The sequence below is a fragment of the Aphelocoma coerulescens genome, chromosome 7, assembly GCF_041296385.1.
Source record: "Aphelocoma coerulescens isolate FSJ_1873_10779 chromosome 7, UR_Acoe_1.0, whole genome shotgun sequence".
Classification (NCBI taxonomy): Eukaryota; Metazoa; Chordata; class Aves; order Passeriformes; family Corvidae; genus Aphelocoma; species Aphelocoma coerulescens.
In genome coordinates this window covers 28,554,405-28,573,655 of record NC_091021.1, presented here as the reverse complement: position 1 = coordinate 28,573,655, position 19,251 = coordinate 28,554,405, and the positions used below count along the sequence as shown (strand labels likewise).

The 19,251-nt window shown below is 46.6% G+C and overlaps 2 protein-coding genes across 2 annotated transcripts; one reads left to right on the top strand and one right to left on the bottom strand.

The window, feature by feature from the left end:
• Positions 1-534: 534 nt before the first annotated feature.
• TSN (translin) lies at positions 535-8,223 on the bottom strand. Its single transcript, XM_069021040.1, has 6 exons — positions 8,117-8,223; positions 7,950-8,043; positions 4,115-4,211; positions 3,191-3,306; positions 2,465-2,544; positions 535-2,126 (listed from the first exon to the last, which is right to left on the bottom strand). The coding sequence occupies exons 1-6, from the start codon at positions 8,180-8,182 to the stop codon at positions 1,890-1,892; spliced, it is 690 nt and encodes a 229-aa protein (XP_068877141.1). The 5' UTR covers positions 8,183-8,223; the 3' UTR covers positions 535-1,889.
• A 296-nt stretch (positions 8,224-8,519) lies between these two features.
• Positions 8,520-13,183, top strand: NIFK (nucleolar protein interacting with the FHA domain of MKI67). Its single transcript, XM_069021038.1, is given in 7 exon segments — positions 8,520-8,700; positions 8,783-8,908; positions 9,632-9,740; positions 10,414-10,625; positions 11,309-11,389; positions 12,604-12,748; positions 12,751-13,183. Coding segments are annotated over 7 exon segments (870 nt in total). The 5' UTR covers positions 8,520-8,556; the 3' UTR covers positions 12,804-13,183.
• Positions 13,184-19,251: the final 6,068 nt, after the last annotated feature.

The window sequence follows — 19,251 nt, the reverse complement described above, 5'->3', positions numbered from 1 at the left end:
TGGCAGTAAAACTGGCTTAAGCTCCTTCCTTCCTCCCATGTCCACAGTGCTGAGAAATGAGCAAACACTGGCACAGGGCAAGAACAAAGAAATACTTTAAAAGCTGTTACACTGCCATGGGGCTCAGGAAGTTACACCCTCATTTTCTTCAGCTGTGAAAGGGGAATATTACCATCTCCTCATGTTAAGTGACATAAAATACAAAGGATGAGGACAAACAGGAAAGATTATGAGATGCTCTGAAGATAATCTTGCCACCTCTTGGATTGGTAAGGATAAACTCCATAGCTCTCCTATTTTACTTGGTGAAATTGTTCAAAATTGAAAATTTTAAAAAAGCCTATGAAATCTGTTGCAGCTTGACTTTGCACTTGGCAGTGTTAGGAGTGCACCAGTGAACAGCTACAGCCAAGGGGAGGAACTCCATTATTGCCCAAAGACAGCTGAAGGATGAACTGCAATGCTGGTATTTCAGAACAGGCTCCCAGCAAGGGAAGCAAACAACAGCAGATGATCAGACAACAGGCAGAGGTATCAAGTGGCCAAAATCAAAGAACAGCTTTTATTGGCCATAATAACCAAGAAACCATTTTCTTCCAATAAACAAAACAACCCCCTAATTCAAACAGTGGTAAATCTTCACTAAGAAACCCAAACACCAACAAACCCCACATAAACTTGACTGTTCCTGTTCATCCTCAAAAGTATTCCTCCTCCTCTTAAAGAAGTTAGCTGTTCTCCTTAACCCTCCTGCACTACCAGAAGTAGGAGAATGGCAAAACTCAGTCATTTAGGACAAGAGAACAAGCACATGGGGAGGCATGAGTCTGTCCATTTGAACACATGAAAGAGGCTGTTGGTGTTTGCAAACATCTTACATACAATTACTGGAAGTAGTAAGTTCCATGTTTCTTGAGATACAAGCATTTTACTACACAAACTATAGTTTTATGTTTGGTTTTTTTTAATCCCAGGATAACAGGTACAGTTGTGGCCTGTACAGCTTGTTACAACTCAGACACCACTGCAGTTTATCAGTTTACACTTCTCTTTTCAGAAAACTTGGAAGCTAAAAAAACATAAAAATTGGTTACACTGAGTTCTCAAGGCAAATCATCATTTAAAACTCTGCATTTACTCATGCCAGTAAATGCCAGTAAAACAAACACCAGAGAAAGCAGGTGTCTAAGAAAACCCTGCTCTCCCTGGTAACTGAAATCTTTGTGGAAAGAAAATAAAAAAAAGAGGGAGAGGGGACGGGAGATATGGCAGGGTGCAAGACACCAGTTCCAATGGAAGAGTTCTCAGGAGTATTTTCACTAATTCCTCAAATAAAGGAGATACATTAACAGAAACCATTAAAAAAGAGATCTGGTTCATAAACAGTTATGCAAATTTTTTCAACTTACATAAGTGAAAATTTAAGAAACAAAAAGGCAAAAAAAAAAAATCAGTGTCTTAAAAAAATCTGGTCTTTACACACTGTATTTCTTAAAAGATTCCACGTGTCTGCACTGAGCTGTGTGCTGTGCACACATCTCTGAGGGCATGTGAACAGAGACAGCCACAGCACTTCCCAGCCAGAGCAGGGAAGAACACTACAGAACTAATGGGAATCTCAGCTCATGGGAGTTACTGACTACTATTGTTGCCGTGCAGAGAACGGTGCCTGTGTTTGACAGAGGAATTCCACTGGAAACAGAGTCTCCTGTCCTAACCTAGACATGATTTTACAAAACATCTAATGCCTGTACTACACCTTTTGTAAGAAAATAGAGAGCAGCTTTGAGCTGCAGTTCTTCTAAACTACTGTAGGAAGGCTTCTCTAGGTACTTCCTAAATTGGCAACCATCTGAGGTAATTGATGATGCTGTTCAAACGAGCATCCTTCACTTCTCTCCGCCTCCACCAACTGTTGCCTCCTTATTGAGTCCTCTGATCGACAAGTCATAAACCACTTCCTCAATTTTCTTGACATCGTATTTCAGGCCATCGTAGCGTTTCCTCAGGGAGTCATTCTTCAGGTTGAGGAGGCGGAAGCCAGAATCCAGCTCGTTGATAAAGGCTGAGATGCGGAGAGGGCGGGAATAGTCCCCAGCTGTGACACTGTTCACTGCCAGCCTGGCCTGTGAGTGGAAACACCGGAGACGTCAGCACAGCACCCCCCCACGTCACATCACTGTCCCCATCAGTTACTGTACCAAATGAACCACTTGTGTTCCAGGCACTCAGATTATCTGTACTTAGATCTACCTTTTTGCTGACCATAGTTCTGCATTTTCAATCAAATGACTAGTTCAAATCTTAAAAGTATCGCTGAGGAATATGCAGAGAAGCATCTTGCTACAAGTTCAGATCAAGGTGGTGTGTATCATAACTTCCACAAACAACCCAGGAAAGCTAAAAAACACATTACTTTTGTTTTTAAGGTCAGTTTCAAACCAAATACGAGTATCTTTCTTACCAGTTCACTGGCCAGAGTTAATATGCCAGAAAGATAATCTTCAATGTCCAGGTGAAAGCCCCGTTCTCGATCAGCTTCAACTGAGACAAAAACAGAGCAGTGATGACGTGGTGCTGAGCACAAGCAAACCCAGCCACCTTAAATTGCATTTGTTTACTGGAGCTAATTTGAAATATCAAATTTATGAAATAATATTATAAAATAAAAGTCAGCCTTTTCCTGTATGTGATGTAATTACAGCCTCTCCTCAGTTCTCGATTCAGCATCTTGTACATCCTCAACTGTACATCCAACAGGGTAACTCGATTTACATCTATATACAAGACGTATTTTCCTTACTTTTTTTCAAATCTTTTGCTCTGTGAAGATACAATTCTTTTATGACAAAGAATTTAATCTGTTTTATGCACTTTTTAAATACCAAAAGCAAGAATTCAGAGAAACAAGCCCTCATCTTTGTGTTATTCTTTTGGTGCATTTACACACTTTGAATTAATGACCTTCACTGATGAAGAACTTATTAACAAATAAATACTTTTGTTAACATTAGGTTTGCCAATTTCCGTCTTCTGAGAATTCGTTGTTTATATAATGAAATCAAATACCAGATAAACTCTGGAACCAATTTCCCGGGAAGAAATGAAGTTCTGCCATTTCCCTGTACCTCTGAAAGCTACAATGTCTAAGGTCACAAGCTTTTTCTCTTCAGTTACAACATTAACTTACTCCCAAGTATTTCTGCAACAGCTTCTCGGGTCACCAATGTTTCTGACTCCAGGTAGACTACGAATGCTGCCAGGAACACCAGCCGCTGCAGCACAAACCTCCAGTGCTCATGAAACCTGCAGAAGAAACACCAGATCAGGGTATAAATAATTAATGTTTATTACTGGAACGTTAGACAACAAGCACACGTTATGTGTGTGTTTTCTGCCTTTCTGCAGTGCATTTTGCAGTATTTTTGGCTTATCAAAATGCCACCAGCCAAAAGGCATCTCCTTGTACTGCAGAACTCCACACCCAGGTTACCATGCCGGATGCTGACATCTGCTCACCCCTCTCACACGCCTCCTCAGCTCCCACAGTTTTCCAGGTTGTGTTGCCCACAGACAGCCAGGGCTTTCCCTCCCACCCTCCCTCAGCAGATCTGAGCTGACAAGATTCTTATTCTTTGAAATGTTCTCGCCGGGCACTGTCCCCTTCTGGCAGCAGCAGAACGCAAAGGTGACAACTTCATTTAGTGTCTGCAGAACCAAACAGCCATTTCATGACAGATTGAGAGCTCTGCTTGCAGAAACGCCCCAAACCGAAGCACTTAACTGAAATTAATGGAGCAGCAAATCCCCTGCTCCCAGATACAAGGGCAGCTCCAGCAGAACACCAACTTCTTAAGCTTCCCTTTTTATTTTTTAAGAAAATTTCTAGAAAAATAGTTCAATATTGAGTATTTTTAGTGAAAAGGTATAGCATTTGAGCAAAAGCATTTTTTATCTACGCTGATAAAAACCTCACACTTGTCTACCACAATGTACTTTTCAAAGAGAAAGAAGCATTCAGCCCATAAGCCTTTACATTGTTATCCCAAAGGAATGATGATGCCCAAGCAATTCCCATAGATATCTGTGTCTGGCTGTGTGTGATCCTGCACACCTGTAATACTGATCAGCAGGAAACTTGGTCTTCAGAGACTCCATCTGTGTCCTCACTGTACCGAAGTGCTCACGAGCCTTCTGACACTTCTTTGGGACTGAAAAAGAAACAGCACAGCATTCAGGGAATGAATACATTCAGGAAATGGAAATTTGACAGGCAACAGGGGTTTGTAAAGAGTTTTCCAGTGCAGACAACACGATTTATGCTTCTTTCTTGTCCAAGATAGGTTACTGACACTTGGAATCAATCTGAGAAGTACTACTGGTCACACCATGAGCCACAGAGGTAAAGCAGAAAGACTCCAGAATTCCAGGCTGTCTGACCTGCTCTGGGCATTTGTTTTGAACTTGAGCCAAGATGTCCCAGTAACAGCGAGATCCCAAGCAATGGAACAGTGCTGCACACAGCAGCTGGCCCAAAAGGAAACACACACACACCCCAAGCACTGCTGCCAGACAACTCTCATAGTCAAAGGAAAAGCAACTTTTCTTTCTCCACATTAAAATCTTATCCTGTTTTTTTCTAATCCGTCTGAGTTTGCTTACATGAGGTGCAACATCCCTTCAGGAAACTGCATTTCCTGCTTTTTACGATGTATTTGAAGAGCCTGGGTTTCAGCCTGCCCAGAGTTACAGCTCTGCAGAGGAACGATCTCTTGTTCCTGTAGTAGCCACTGCCACCTCCCGTTTGCCGACAGAGTTACAGCCCCGCTGCACCTGCAGTGCCAGCGACCGACCAAAGGGCTCAAACCACAGCTTCACTGCAGCCCTTTCACAGATCCTGGTCATGAGCAAAAAAAGGCCAAAGATCAACCTGATAGGCCCTCCTGCATCTTCATGTACAGAAGCCAAGATTATTCACAGAACCTAGATCTAAAAGCTGTGATGGTTTTTACCAAATAAGACACTTAAGTGTGATTATAAAACTTCTTTCACTTAACAAAACATAATTTCTGTTTAAAAAAGCAAAGGAAGGGAGAATGACATGTAAAAAAATAAGAGCTTCAGGAGGCAGAATATGGATGTGCTCCATGTGGCAGTCAGGATGAAAGAGCTGTGTGAGGCTCACTGAGAGCTACAGGGTTGCCTCAGTCGTGTGAGCTATCACGTGGCTGTGGGGACAGAGTAAGGAACACGTTCACATTTGGCTTCTGCCAAAGGAACCTGTGACAAAAATAAACAATCCTTACTGTAAAGGCTCAGAAAATGCCCAGTGACACACACAACCCCCAAATTCAAACTGTCCTCACACATCCTCAGGTATCACCTCTGATGTTCTGCTGTTGTGAGAGCAGACACTGAGTTGGCTCTCAGGCTCCGGAGGCCCTGCCTGTCACCCTGACTGGTATCAACAGCAGCAGGATGCAGCACACGCTGCCCTGCCCAGCATTCTCAGCAGTTCTCCAGCTCCATTTGGGACAAGGAGCCAAGGAAGCCTGTGCAAGATGACATTTTCAAAGGCACTACCTGGTACGAGAAGCTGTCCTCCATTAAACTTCCAATTATCCCGTGGTTCTGCTAACAGAGCTCAGCCCACACCCCTTACCCTTCTCTTTGGTAGGACAGATTGCTCAGCCCAGAGCAAACCCTTTCCCTGTTCCCACTGGCTCTCTGTTGTCTCCTTGAGTTTTCATCACTCCCTCAATTGAGGAAGCAGGAATAAACAAAGGATCAACCAGGAGGCTGCAGGAAGAAGTAAATCATCTCCCACTTACAGTGGCACAAGGGGTGGGGAACAACTGGGAAAACAGCTCTAGCTGCAATTCAGGGCAACACAGCTACAGCTGTTACTCTGTCACCTGTGAACTTCAAGTAATTAACAGTATTTTTACCTTTTAATTATTAGTTTATATGGTTTATTCTCATTTAAGATTTTTCTAGTTCAATATAGTTTATTAATAGTGTTAATAATTTTCCTTACATCTTGGAATAAATAAGTATAAGGCCAAAGAAATCTTTATGTCACAAAGTACAGCCAGAACTCTGTTGCAATAAGAAAAATCTTCTTTCATAGTTCCAGGAATCATTGTTTATCCCCTTTTACTCTACTAAGGAAGAATCATTCTAGTTTCTTAGTAAAAATGTTGTACTGCATCAAACAATGAGATGCTGTAGGAAGCCAAACATCCATTTAAGGTACTAACACTGCAGAATTAAAACCATTATCAAATAAAAGTGTTGTGTGAATATGTGACAACTGACAGGTGCTATTTATCCCCCAACAACGCTTCTGTTTATTTGCACTACATTATTCTGCTTTAAACCTTTATTAATCTAAACATTTCTTAACCTTCTTTACTATGCTTGTAAATATAACTTGATGACAAATTCACAGGTCAGTTATCACAAATTAACTCCTGACCTATTAAGCATGAACTCATTATTTTTGCAATAATTATAAGATGAGGCTTTGGGGGTTTTGCTTGGGGATTTTTTTTTGGTTGGTTGGTTTGTTTTGCATTTTTAGCTGGTTTGGTTCTTTGTTTTTTTCCTTTAACTATTCCCAATCTCTTCTCAGACACCTCAAGTTACAGGAATTAAAAATCAAGTGAAAATACACCGAGTTGAACATGGGCCTCTACTCTCAAATGCTTGAAAACGACTCTGAAGTTTTACCCACACCATGACCAGGCATTTTCCCAGGTTAGAAAACTGAGTGTCTGCTTGTGTAAATAACCACTCAGCAGCTCTCATCTCCAGCACTGCCAGGTTTCCCAAGCAGATGGAACTTGCACTTGCCTGCACTGTTGCTCATGGCTAAACACAGACCCTCTCCGAGGCCAGAGGGACCCCAGGCCTCCAGCTCCAGCCCCACTGTGCTGGGGAACCTCTTCAGGCTGAAAACAACCAGTCAGCTCTTCACGTGAGCAAAACAGCACCTGGGGAGGCTTGTTCTGTTCCCCTTCACAGGGTGGCCTGCTGACAGATTCCTTTCAAGAGTTTCCAGCAAAGTCAGAATGGTTGCTTCTTCTCACAATATATTAACTGGAAAAACCCAGCTCTTAAATGACATGTTTAAGTTTATTCCAGTAGTTTTATCAGTAGGCTGAGAAATGAGGGAGCAGAAAGAGCACATTTGACACCTGGGCCTGCAGAGCTGCTCTCCTGGTCTGGAGGAAATGGGCTGGCCCAGAAACACTCTGTCCAACATTCAAAAGCCTGGAACCAGGCTGGTGACAACCCAAACCTCCAAAGATGCAGAACAATTCCTGCTGTCACTCAGACATCAAGGGCATGTCCTGCTTTTTCGGCCTTTGCAAATTCCTTTCACATTTTGCTGCGTTAAGCAGATTTTATACATGCACACAGAATCTGTTTGGCACAAACCAGATTCATGTGTGTTTCCCCCCCTCCCCCCAATCCCAGTCCATCCTGAATACCCCCGAGTGCTCAGGACCACAGCTTTTTGGGGTGTGGGGTGAAGAGATGGGACAGGGACATTGATACCAAGGCCCGACAAGTAATGATAAAACAGTCTATGTGCAAGCCACTTACAGGGAGACCTAAGAGCCAAATCAGCAGCCCAGGACGTGCACACCTGGAAAAGAACACACTGCTCTGCACCGAGACAGAAAAGCACCAGGCTAGGGAGGGGAGAAAGGGATAGAACGGTGTTCCCTAAGGCTGAACAACAGCTTTACTACTTGTGTGGCTTGAAACCTCCCAGCTGCGCCCTCCTCTTCCCAGCAGCCTCCGGGAAGCCCACGCTGGACTTCTCGGGAGAGACTGGAAGCTGGAAAAGAGGTCCCAGTACAGGGGACCTACATGCTCCGAGGGGCACTCCCGCCCCCCGGCTGTTCCCCGCTGCCCGGGGGCGGCGGCGCGGGACTCACTGTGCTGGAAGCCGGGCCCCTGGTGCACGCCCTGCAGCAGCGTCAGGATCTCCCGCGCCGTCTGCTCCAGCGCCTGCACCACCTTCCGGATCTCCTGCGGGCACAGCGCGCCGTCAGCCGAGGCACAGCCCCGTCCCCTCCCGCGCCCGTCCCGCCCGCCCTGGCACCTCTCGGATGTCCTGGTCCTGGCCGAGCGCTCCCTGCAGCGCCGCGAACATCTCGCTCACCGACATGATGCCGCCGCTTCCCGCCCACCGGGCCTTCAGTGCCGCTGGCGCGCGGCTGCCCCACGCACCGCCTGACCGCGCCGCGCCGGGCTGCCCCGAGCACCGCCTGAGCGGCCGGAGCAGCCAGGAATGGGCGAAGGGGCGGCTTCGGAGGGTGCCCAGAGAGGGCTGATGGCCCCGGGGGGGCAGTTGGTCGCCCCCAGGGCGGGAGTTTGTCGCCCCGGCGGCGTCTGTGTTTCAGGCCGCCCTCCCGTGCGAGGAGGCCGGGCTTCGTGGGGCTGCGCGAGGGCCCCTCCGCCCCGTTGCTGGGAGACGGCGTCTGGCCGCGCGGCGCCGGCGCGGGGGCAGTGACGCACTTCCGGCGGCCGCGCGGAGGCAGCATGGCGGCAGAGGCGGCCTTGGCGGCGGAGGCGCCCGCGTCCGCTACGGCCGTGAGGGCGGCGCCGCTTCTGGCGCTGGAGCCGCGGCTGCAGCGCCAGTTCCAGCAGAAGGTGCAGCGGACCCGTACCAAGCGAGCGACCAAGGTGAGCGGGGCGGCCCGGCGGCGCGGCGGCGGCGGTGCGGCGAGTCCCGGCCCGGGCTGACGCGGTCGCTCTGTGCCTGCAGGAGGAGCTGACGCCGGGCGTGGTGTTCGTGGGGCATCTTCCGCGGGGCCTCTGCGAGCCGCAACTCCGCGAGTACTTCGGGCAGTTCGGGACGGTGACGCGGCTGCGGCTGTCCAGGAGTAAGAAGGTGAGGAGCGGTCCCGGCCGCTGCCCCGCGGCCCGTGCAGTGCCGGAATGTGGCGGAGCGCTCGCAGCCGGCTGCCTGAGGCTGGGCCGGGCAGTCTCCGTGACCTTTGGGGCTCCCCCCTTGCCCAGCAGGGGCCCTGGGAACGCGCAGAGACCACAGCGCCGTCGGTAGCCCCACGTGGGGCGCGGCGGGGCCGTGCCCGGTCGGACCGGCAGGGCCGGGGGCTGTCTCCGACTTGGAGGCGGCTGGGCCGCGGCTCTTGTGGTCCTTTCTTCCGAAAAGAAATTCACTCCAGTGAATTTACAGTGCCTGAGTGCACCAGTTCAACGTAGAACGTGAAGTGACTGCCACGATTCTGTTCTAACTTACTTGTTGTTTTGTATTCGATAAATCTAATTTCTTCTCACTTCTGGGTTTGCTGTCACATTATAAGACTGCTGTATAAGCATGGAACAGCCAAACATCAGCCAAGCAGGGCAGCTTTGTTTTTTTAGCAAGTATAGATACTGGTGAGCAGTTTGTTTTGTGTGCAAATATGTATTTTACAAATAACGTCATACCAGTTTAGGGCTAAATCTGACGCTTTTCACAATTTCAATGAGGTTTCTGAAGTTACATGTGGTTAGCTGAGAATGGGCTATGACTTTGGAAGAATAAAATAATTTTAATAGAGCTCTTCAGGTAGCAAAGCGTTGTTTCAGGTTTCTGTCTCGTCACTCACAGACTGGAGGCAGCAAAGGCTATGCATTTATGGAGTTTGAGTCTGATGATGTGGCCAAGATTGTTGCAGACACAATGAACAACTACCTGTTTTCTGAGAGACTGCTGAAGTGTAAGTATAAGCTGAATTTTAAGTCCTCAAGCATGCAAAGGAAACCTGTAGTTATTTCAGTTATCTTTTTCAACTGTGCATAGAATCTTAGGGTTTTTTAATGAAGTTTTGTCCCAAAAATATCTTCTGCGGGGCTGAGCTTTTCATCATGTGTAAAGAGCATGCTCAGCAGCCTTTTGGTCACTGCTGCTGTTTTTTTCTCAGGGCTGATACTGCTCTTAGTGTGATTGTGTAGCATGAAATCTCAGGGTATGGTTGGGTTTGGTGTAGAGGCAAACACAGAGTTCCTTTGGTGTGGAAACTCCTTGGCATTTGTACCTGCTGCAGCTGTTGTCTGAGGTTTCACAGGAGGGGCTTTTTTGATTAAAAGATTGATTAAATCACTGAGTTTCTCAGACATGGTGACAGTAAAACTTGCTTTGGAAGGGATTATGAATTACATGTTGTTGTAAAACAATTTTCTCTGTTCTTTCTGGGTGAAACTCTTAAAGTTTAAGTGTTTAATCCATCCATCCATCCATCCATCTCTCTTACTTGCTGAGGATGCAGTGACCAGTTCAGTGTTCCTAAATCGCTGCACCAGCACGGTGTTGTAGCCATGAACGGCGTTGTGTGAGCGCCCTTGGCGGGAAGGGGAGCTCTGCTGTAATCCCATGTCCTGTCTTTGCTACAGGTCAGTTCATACCTCCCGAAAAGGTCCATGAAAACCTCTTCAAGGACTGTGACAAGATCTTCCGGAAGCCTTCTCAGCCGGCTGTCCGGCGCTACAACAGGATCCGCTCCCTCGTGGAGAAAGCCAGGATGACAAAGCGCCTGCTGCGGAAGGAGAGGCTTCTACGGAAGAAGCTGGCTGAGAAGGGCCTCGAGTATGACTTCCCAGGATTTGTAAGTTTGGTGCTGTTTCGATGAGTGTGTTAAGCAAGGTGTGTTTCTAGGGTTGTGCTGAATACATGGAAATCATGTGTTTTGTGTGGAACTGGCAAAAGCACTGGAGCCCCAGGGAGGCTCATGTGTGTTAGGAACTGTATAGAAGCTCCAGGAATTCAGTGTGGTGCTGTGGCTGGGCTGCACTCCATGTGTCTGTAGAGAAGTAAATAAGTAACAACAGAGGGGAGATGTTCCTTTTCTTCTGTTGGTACAAGCAGTTGGATATTCTGTGGTTTAATACTGGAGTGCAGATCACCAAAGAACAGAGGGGCTTTGCCCGAGCTCTGTGGGAGGCTTTGGCAGGGAAGGGGTCTGAAAGCAGGTCCCAAAACCAGAACTTCCATCCACAGCCCCTGCATGTTCCTCCTCTGCAGAGTGCTTGGGTCATGTACTTGAGCTCTAAGCAATTAATGCTGTTTAGTGTGGAGTGTTTTTAAAATGCACAGTAGCACCTTTTCTTGTGTTGCTTTGGGTGTTTTTGTTCGAACCAGATCACCTCTGTGTCAGTCAGTTTATTACTTTAATCCTATTTGCTGTAGCAAAGACTTTGCAGCTGTGAAACAAAGGAACCTGTGAGCTGTTAAGTATTCGCATCTTCACCCAAGCATGTAGTGATCCACCTGATCTGTCTTGCTTCCTAGGCTGCACAGGCACTTTCCAAAAAGAGAAAAAAAGTTAAAACAGCCAAGAAAGCGAAACTGAATGTTTCTTTGAGCAGCCAGGTAAGACGGACCAGTCCTTGTGGTGTCCAGTACCACCATTCACACTGGGGCGGATGTTTAAAGTCTTCAGCTGGCACCTTCATACTGATTTCAACACACAAAAACCTTGACATTGTTTGCTTGAGAGATGTTTGTGCTAGAAGTAGCTCCTTTGAGATGTATTAAGACTCTTGAATGGGGGAGGGTGATTGAATCCTCGTGCTTCTTTCTCCCGTGGGAGCATTCAGCAGCAAAGGCTTCTGCTCAGCACGTTGTAACCAGCAGTGCCAGTCCCTCGGTGTGTCTGCTGTCAGCCTCTACTCCCTTGAGGCTGGGGGAATGCAGGGTGCTGGGGACAGCCACCTGTGCACCCCCTGCACCTGTGCTTTGAACTGACATAACATGATCTCCTTGACGGAATCCTTCTGTTGGACCACGTTACAGTGCCAGCCTGTTTTGATCAAAAGGAAGTTGAATTGTTAATGTAGTCTAGTGCTGTCTGTCCCCATTGCCATACTCTACTGTCCCTCCTACCCCATGCTCTCCATGCATGGTATTTGGTGTTTTGGAAACAAATGCCAGGGAAAAGTAGCAGTAGGATGAAAGGGAAGTTCAGATCATCAGGACTGAGATTTGGGATGCTGACGGTCTAAAAACGCTGTAAGGCTTTAACCTTTCTGTTCTGTTTCATCACTGTTGTGAGTTTGGGGGGGTGGGGGTGTTTGTTTGGGGATTTTTATTATTACTGGATTGACTTGTAATAATTGGGGCGTGGCTGGTTGTGAGGAAGACAGGATAACTAATACATTTTGTCATCTGAGTTCTGAGGACTTACTGAGGTAATGAAGCTGGGATGTTTCAGCTCTGCTGTGAACTTGAATGTGGCATTTCTGTATGCCAGGCTCAAGCATACTCTCCCCCCCGCCCCTTGCCCTGATTCTCTTCCACTTGACTTTCTTGATGCTTTGAGTCAGGAAATAGAAAGTTTAGAAAGCAAATGTGCATTACAACGTGTTAGAAAATGTGAGTTAATTTCCATTTGCCGTTCACATACACTTCTTTGAAGGTGACATTTCTGTCCACAGAAATAATGTCTACAAAAGTAGCTAGTTATAAAACTAAAACAATTTCCTGAAGGAGAGCTGGGCTGAGCTGTCTTGTGGTAATACAGGGCCAGTGACAACTTTCTCTGGCAGATGGCTTTGCAGTGAACCCTGTTTTTCTGATCTCTTCAGGATCCTACTCCAGTCTGTACTCCAGCAGTGCTCGAGCGCCGGAAAGCTGCTCAGGTGGATGATGACGCGGAGGATGATGAAGTAACTCTCAGGCTTCCCTCTGCCAGTGTTAAGAATGCTGTGCAGAGACCAAAGAAGCAGCCAAGGCAAAGACCAAGCCTGAAGAAACAGAAACAGACTTAAAATTTTTGCAGCTGTAGCCATGTTTTTCTCAACTTAAAAACTATTGAGGTGGAGCTTCTACTGGGTCTGCTGCCCTGGTTTGGTTCATCCTGCCTAGACTGGTTCAGTTTTTCTTAGGCAAGGACTCTGTTCACAAATCCTCTCTCTGGTTTAGCCATCAAGGGACCTATGGTCTTCTCTGCCTACAAAGATTTTCTTGACTTTGTGCTCACAAGTGCCCGTGCTGTGACACAGCTACAGTCGTGCCAAAACCTTCAGTTAATTTTGTAACTCGTGTCTAGTGCTCATTTTTTGAAAAGAAAATATGAGGCTGTCCATTCAGAGCTTGCTAATGCAAGCAACTGTATCTTAAATTTATAATTAATGACAAGTTATTAAAAAATTTACTGTTTTCCAACTTTCTTGGCTTTTGGTAATGGTTGTTCTGTTTAACTGAATGTCTGTGTTTTGTGTGAGTTCTCATATATTCACAGCAACTGAGGCTCTCGAGAAGATGCACCAATAATCAGAGCAGTCTGGGTTCTTCTGCTGGCAGTTCTGTTGTCCTTTGTCACTGCATTTTAGTTTCACTGCCTGCATGAAACAAGGGTATCTTCTGCTCCAGGGGGTGATAAGCACATTGAAATATTGTAATAACCAGGAGTGCAAAGGCAGGTTTTTGTCAGTAGTAGTATGAGTTCAGAGAACTGAGCGTAGCTTTTTGTGATGCATTAAGATTCATTCTTGTTCCAACTAGCTTGTCATTGCAGATGGCAGATATCCAGTCCTGTTTGAACAGGCAGTTTGACTGTGCAGTTAGAATTTGGATTTTAATGCAAGTCTGAGATCTGTAGAAATCCCAGTTTGGGTTCTGTACACATACTTAGCCTTCATCTTTTGTTGTCTGAGATTAAACACTCTAATGCTGTTGGCTGCTGGTCAGGCTTGGCAGAAGATTTCAGAGGAAAGCCCAGGTGATAATAACCAGCTAGGTAGGTGGCTGGCACTAACTCCTTGGCTATGTTAAGACTTGAAGCCCTGGCAGAGAAAAATTAATCTAAACCATTGGCCTTGCTGATTCTGATCTGTCTGGCCTGATCACTGGAATAATCGGGGGGTCATAATGACATTGTCTTGGTGACTCATTAGATCATTCTCCTTTGTTGAGGAAGCCACTTGGATGAGTGCATCTCTATGCCAAATGCTTGTCACCTTGGGCAGGCCAGGGGAATCTCTTCACCAACCTTGCCTTTTAATGGAAGTGTTGCTGTGTACATCTGCAGGCTTCCTTCCCTGTGCGTTGCTTCATGAGAAGCAGGCAGTGCTTGCACCCCAAACCCGTGGGAAATACATGCTCAGCCAAGGTTTGAGAAATGCATGATCACAATGGTTGGCAGAAATTGCTTCTCTGTTTGTATCTGATGGGTAGCTCTGGAAAAACTTCTACCTTGATGTCATACAGCAGAGAGCAGCAGAAAAGAAGCAAAATGCATCTGCCCAGAATAGACAGTTTTCTTTTGAAGTCCATGTTCCTGACTTTGTGTTGGGCACATAAAGATTGCTGTTGGGTCAGGATGAACCAGAAATGTGGCTGCATTTCTCCTGGTGGGAGCTGCATCTCCTGACACACGACTCGGCTGTGTGGACATGCCACAGCACAAGGGTTCCTGGGCTTGTAAGGAAACCCATCCTCTCCAGGCAGAGTGGAGCGAACGGCTGCACTGGTGTGACTCAGGAGTCTCTAACACAGCTTGAGAACACATGAGAAACCTGATACTGATCTTAACCAAAAATGCCCATTTCTATGGTGCTGCCACAAGTGCTTCTTCCTAGGCTGCCAAATTAAAGCTGCTCTCAAGGAAACTTAGTTTATCTAGAGTAACTTCTCTGGTGCAGTTTCACATTCCCCAAATGAGCATCTCCATTCCTGTGCTTTCCATTGCAGTGCCTTGGCCTGCATTTTGAACCTGTAGTTGCTTTCTTCCCACTCTGCTTCTGTTGGTGTGCTCCTCTCTGTGCCCAGTGTTCTGCCCCTGCGTGTGTCCACTCGCTGCTTTCTTCCATGTTTGATTCAGTGGCTTCTCATGCTGGTTGCAGTGCCAGGGCCGTCCTGTCTGGCTGCATGAGCTCCTGCGTGTCCTACATGAGGGACTTTGGCTTCTGCAGGTCTCTTGGAAAGGTTTGTGCCTTTAAGCTAAAACCCTGGCTGCTGCTGGCTTTCCAGAGTCACATAGCAGTGCGAGCCTTGATGGGGAGACGTTCAAGAAAACTGTGGTTACAATAAGATTGCTTCCTGCTGTAATTTTTCTTTCCTTTCCTTTTGTTTGTTCATCTTCCTTCAATTGAGATCAGCTTAGATGGCAATTCTGAAAAGCAAGGAAGCAAAAGTCTGTGTTGTTTGAGGAAAGCACAGCAATACCCAGGCTACAGCAAGGAACTCTCGGCAGAAGGGCAGCTTTTCTTGGTGATAGTTTCTGTTTTTAGGCTGCGTGTGTTATTAATATACTGCTGTCCAGGGAGATGTACGTAAGCAGAAATTGAGACACCTGATACTTGCCAAACATAGTTTCCATAGCAAGTGGACAGATGTGCTGTGTCATGAGTTATGCCTCAGTCCCTGCACTGATTTTTCTCATCTCTCCAGTCATTTGTTTGTACATCTTGGACAAACACAAACCTCCTGGCCACTGATTTTAGGGCAGGCTCTGAGTTGTTTTTACTGGGATGCTAGGAGTGTTGAGGCTGTGGTTTCAAGGCATGACTTGCAAGTGCTCTGCCTTTCAGTTATGAATGACTTTGTGGAGCTGTTTTGCTGAACACTCATGTATGTACTACTGCTTTCAAGCTTGAGAAACTTAGGTGCTAGCCAAGCCTGTTAATTTGCACTCATTCATTACAATTTCTCTGTTTTGCAGGAGGGAGCAGGGTTTAAGAGCGTTCACCATTTCCTGGCACATGAAGTACTGGAAGTAAAAGAAGAATGGGGGCTAAAGGAGGGTGGGGAGAAAAGCAGAATTGGCTCCAAGATAGAGGGGAGAAAGGAATGATGAAACCAATGCTCACCTCTCAAGAAAAAGATACTGGTGAATGTGGCAGGGTTAGTCTGCTCAAAAGTAAATATGCAGTTTTATGTTTTCCTACTTGTTTTGCCTATTAGATGTGCTGTGGGATGCCCAGGCTGCACATGCACATCACAGTCCAAGTGCTGCTGCTTGCTCATGAGCCAAGTGAAGGAGGAGAGCAGGCTGGGCAAGTGACACTTGCTCTTGCCAGTACCAAGCCTGTTTGTTTGCTTTGGAAATGGCTGCAGCCCTGGGGGACAAGGTTAAAACCTGTCTGCAAATGGCTCATGGTGCAAGGCAGGACTTGGGCATGGCTCTGAGGGGTGACATGCTCTCCAAGTAATGCACCAGCGAGGCAGAGGGGAGCTCCAGCAAATTCCCCCTCTCGCAGCTTTCAGAGTGCTGGCGTGTTTGGCTTTCACTTTGCTGTGCGATGCAGCTGGCCAGGGTGGGCTGTGCTTTGTGAGGTGCTGAGGGATGTCCCTGCCCTGGGCAGGGTGCTGCAGGTGAAAGCTGGGCAAGCAGGTAACAGGAGTACAGTGAATGTGATCTCCATTATGTGTTTTCCAGGAATATCCACAAATCCTCTTGAACCAGACTCCTTCATTGTCCAAGGTGTTGTTCAAACACATCCTCTTTTCCTGAGTTTGCAATCTAAACTCCAAATTCTTGAAATGTCTAACTCTAGACACCAATAATGTGCACTTCTTAACCAGAGATATGCTGGGGACCACCCCAGGGTGCTGCTGGAACAGTGGGGAGGCCATTCTGTGTGTCAGGCTGCTGCTGGCACTGCTAATGCAGGCACATCCCTTCCTGCCCAAGGGCAGCAGCTGTCAGAGCAAGCTGAGGAAATGGTTAACTGTATGAGTGAGAATTCCTAAAGTGAAACACTTTCTTCCATGCAGGGTGCAGCAAGGCCTCTCATCACTTCTGCCACCCAGCATTAATTAAGCATATGGCAGGAACAGAGATCTTGGCTGTCCTGGGAGGCCTGGAGTAGTTGCACAGCTGTGTGTTTGCGGGCAGTAACCATGTGGCTCTCCTGTGCTGGGAAAGGAAAAGCTACAGAGAAGCTCCTACACAAGTTTTGGCTCCAATCAGGGAAGAAAATGCTGGTTTATAATTGTCTTCACACATGTTGTTGAAGAGAGGCAGAACTGTGAGGGCTTTGACACAGCGAGGTAGGTGTCTGCAGTGAGCCACAGGCACTGGGGTCGCTTCCTTTCCCTGTCTGCCCATTTGATCCATCCTGTGGAGTCTGGGGCTTGGCCTGGATTTGAAACTTGTTGTTTTAAAGAACAGGAAGGAAAGAAACTACTAAATCCCATTTTTATGATAGTGACTTTGGAAAGCCCTGTTATTTTCTGTGTGTTTTCCCAGTGCTGACTGAGAGGAGCCTTGGTGAGCAGGTGCAGACCTGGAAACTGGGCTGCTTGCTCTGCAGTGAGGCATTGCTGCCAGTTTCCCACAAGGGCTTGCACAAACTCCCAGTTTGCTTGTGCACTGTTTTTTTTAAAACAAGCAGGGAAGTGGAGTTACTGCTGTCAGGGTGGCTTCACGAGGCTGAGAGCATTGCAGCATTTTGAGGGTGAAGGCAGGACTTGCCTCTCTGCTGTGCTTGCTCAGTTACTGTTTCTCACACAAGGCAGCTGTGCAGTGGGGAGTGAGCAGGGTCTGTGCCAGCTGTGCAGCAGCAGCAGCAAAGATGCTTTATCACCTGCAGCATTTTTATTTCTGTTGATGTGAGAGCTGGAAGGGCTTTGGTGTGGTTTTAAGGTGCTGAGCTGCATTTTCAGGTCTGCCTGTTAGAAGAGGGCTGCGTTCATCTGCCCAGAAGTGATGGCCGAGGAAATGTAAGACAAATCTATAAAGTTTTCCTTCAGCTGTCCCACACAAAGACTGATGTTTGTAGTTTATTAACTGGACAATGCTTAAAGTGTGTTCTGTTGAACTATATCCTTAAAAACAAATTCCAGGTTTGGAGCTGCTGGAGCTTTGTGACTGGTCTGGCAGGAGCTATGCAAGTGCAAGGGACTAATTTCAGAGGCAGTATGGATTCCTTTAAGGCAAACCTGTCTGTTGGTGTAATGTCAGTGCAGCCACATCAGATGAATCACAGCCTAAGTTTTTTATCCTGAGAACTCCTACCTCAGCTTTTCTCCCCCATCAGCTCATAATTTTACAAGATGAAATCTTGCCGTGTTAATATGTAGTACAGAATCAACCAGTTGGTTGTTAAGACTCATTTGGAGTTGGTGATTTGGACAGTTGGGCTTGGGTGGGCTGTTTGCTGTGTTGCCATTAAATGTCAGCCCTCTCATTGCACTCTGTAAGAGCTTCCTTTAATTTCAGTAGAGATCTGCATTTGGGGTGAAGGGTGACCTAATCTTTAAAAGGATCTTAATCCATTTAGCCTCTCTTGCAAAGCTCAGCATTTTTTCCTTGTCAGGAGCAGACTGCATTCCTAACCTTGATGTGTCACTTTCCAGTTGGCTTAATATTTGGGAGAGGATAAAAAGGAAATGTTTTCAAAGACTGAAAGAACCCGTGCTGGTAAGGTATGCACATGTGTGATGTGCAAGTATAAAAAAAAAAAGGAGATATGAACATAATTGTGTTTGGATGGTGGAAAAAAGATAAAATAGTATCACGGATGACTATAGAGAACGAGCACAGGAAGAGGTAAATCCATTTGAAACAGTGTAAATGGGAAACTAGGAGGGAAGCGGAAATGGGGATGAACTGTTGCTTAATGTAAATTTAAGTGCAAGACAAAAATAGGACTCTTGTAAGTTTGACATGTAAATGTCTCTTTCCAGAGGCCTGATGGCAGCCAGGAAAAATACAGTCTCTGATGCAAATGTAAGACCTGGTGCCCATGCCTTGGTAAGACCAGAGGTGATCTTCCAGGCTAAATCTAGCACATCTCAGAAAGCATGGAAAACTGTTGCCAGTAGCCTGTGTTGGGTTTTGGGGGGTTTCAGCTTAGGCTCTGGTCACAAAACAAAGAATGCCAAAATTAACACTAATTGGTATCTTCCCTGATACTTGGTCAGGGAGAATGAACCATTGCCTGCCTCCCTGGAGGCAGTCACTCCGTGTCAGGGGAAGAAGCCTGTGGGGATGTTGCATGGCTCACAGGACCTTCCTACCAACGGGAAAGCTCGAATCCAACCCAATTCACACTGCCTGAGGACTACCTGCTTTGTACAGGATGTTTCTCCTTGGGTGGCCAAATGTCTGCAAGGAGTGAACACACACAGACGTGCCCATGTGCACACGATGAACCTTGAAGCCATTTGCTCATTTCCCTTTAATCAAAACCTTCTGCTCTTGTGTCTTCTTTTCTGTTTGGTGACTGAAGCGAAGCTTCATGTGCCTTCACGTGGGAGTTAAGTGGGTCAGTGGGATGCTTTGTTCG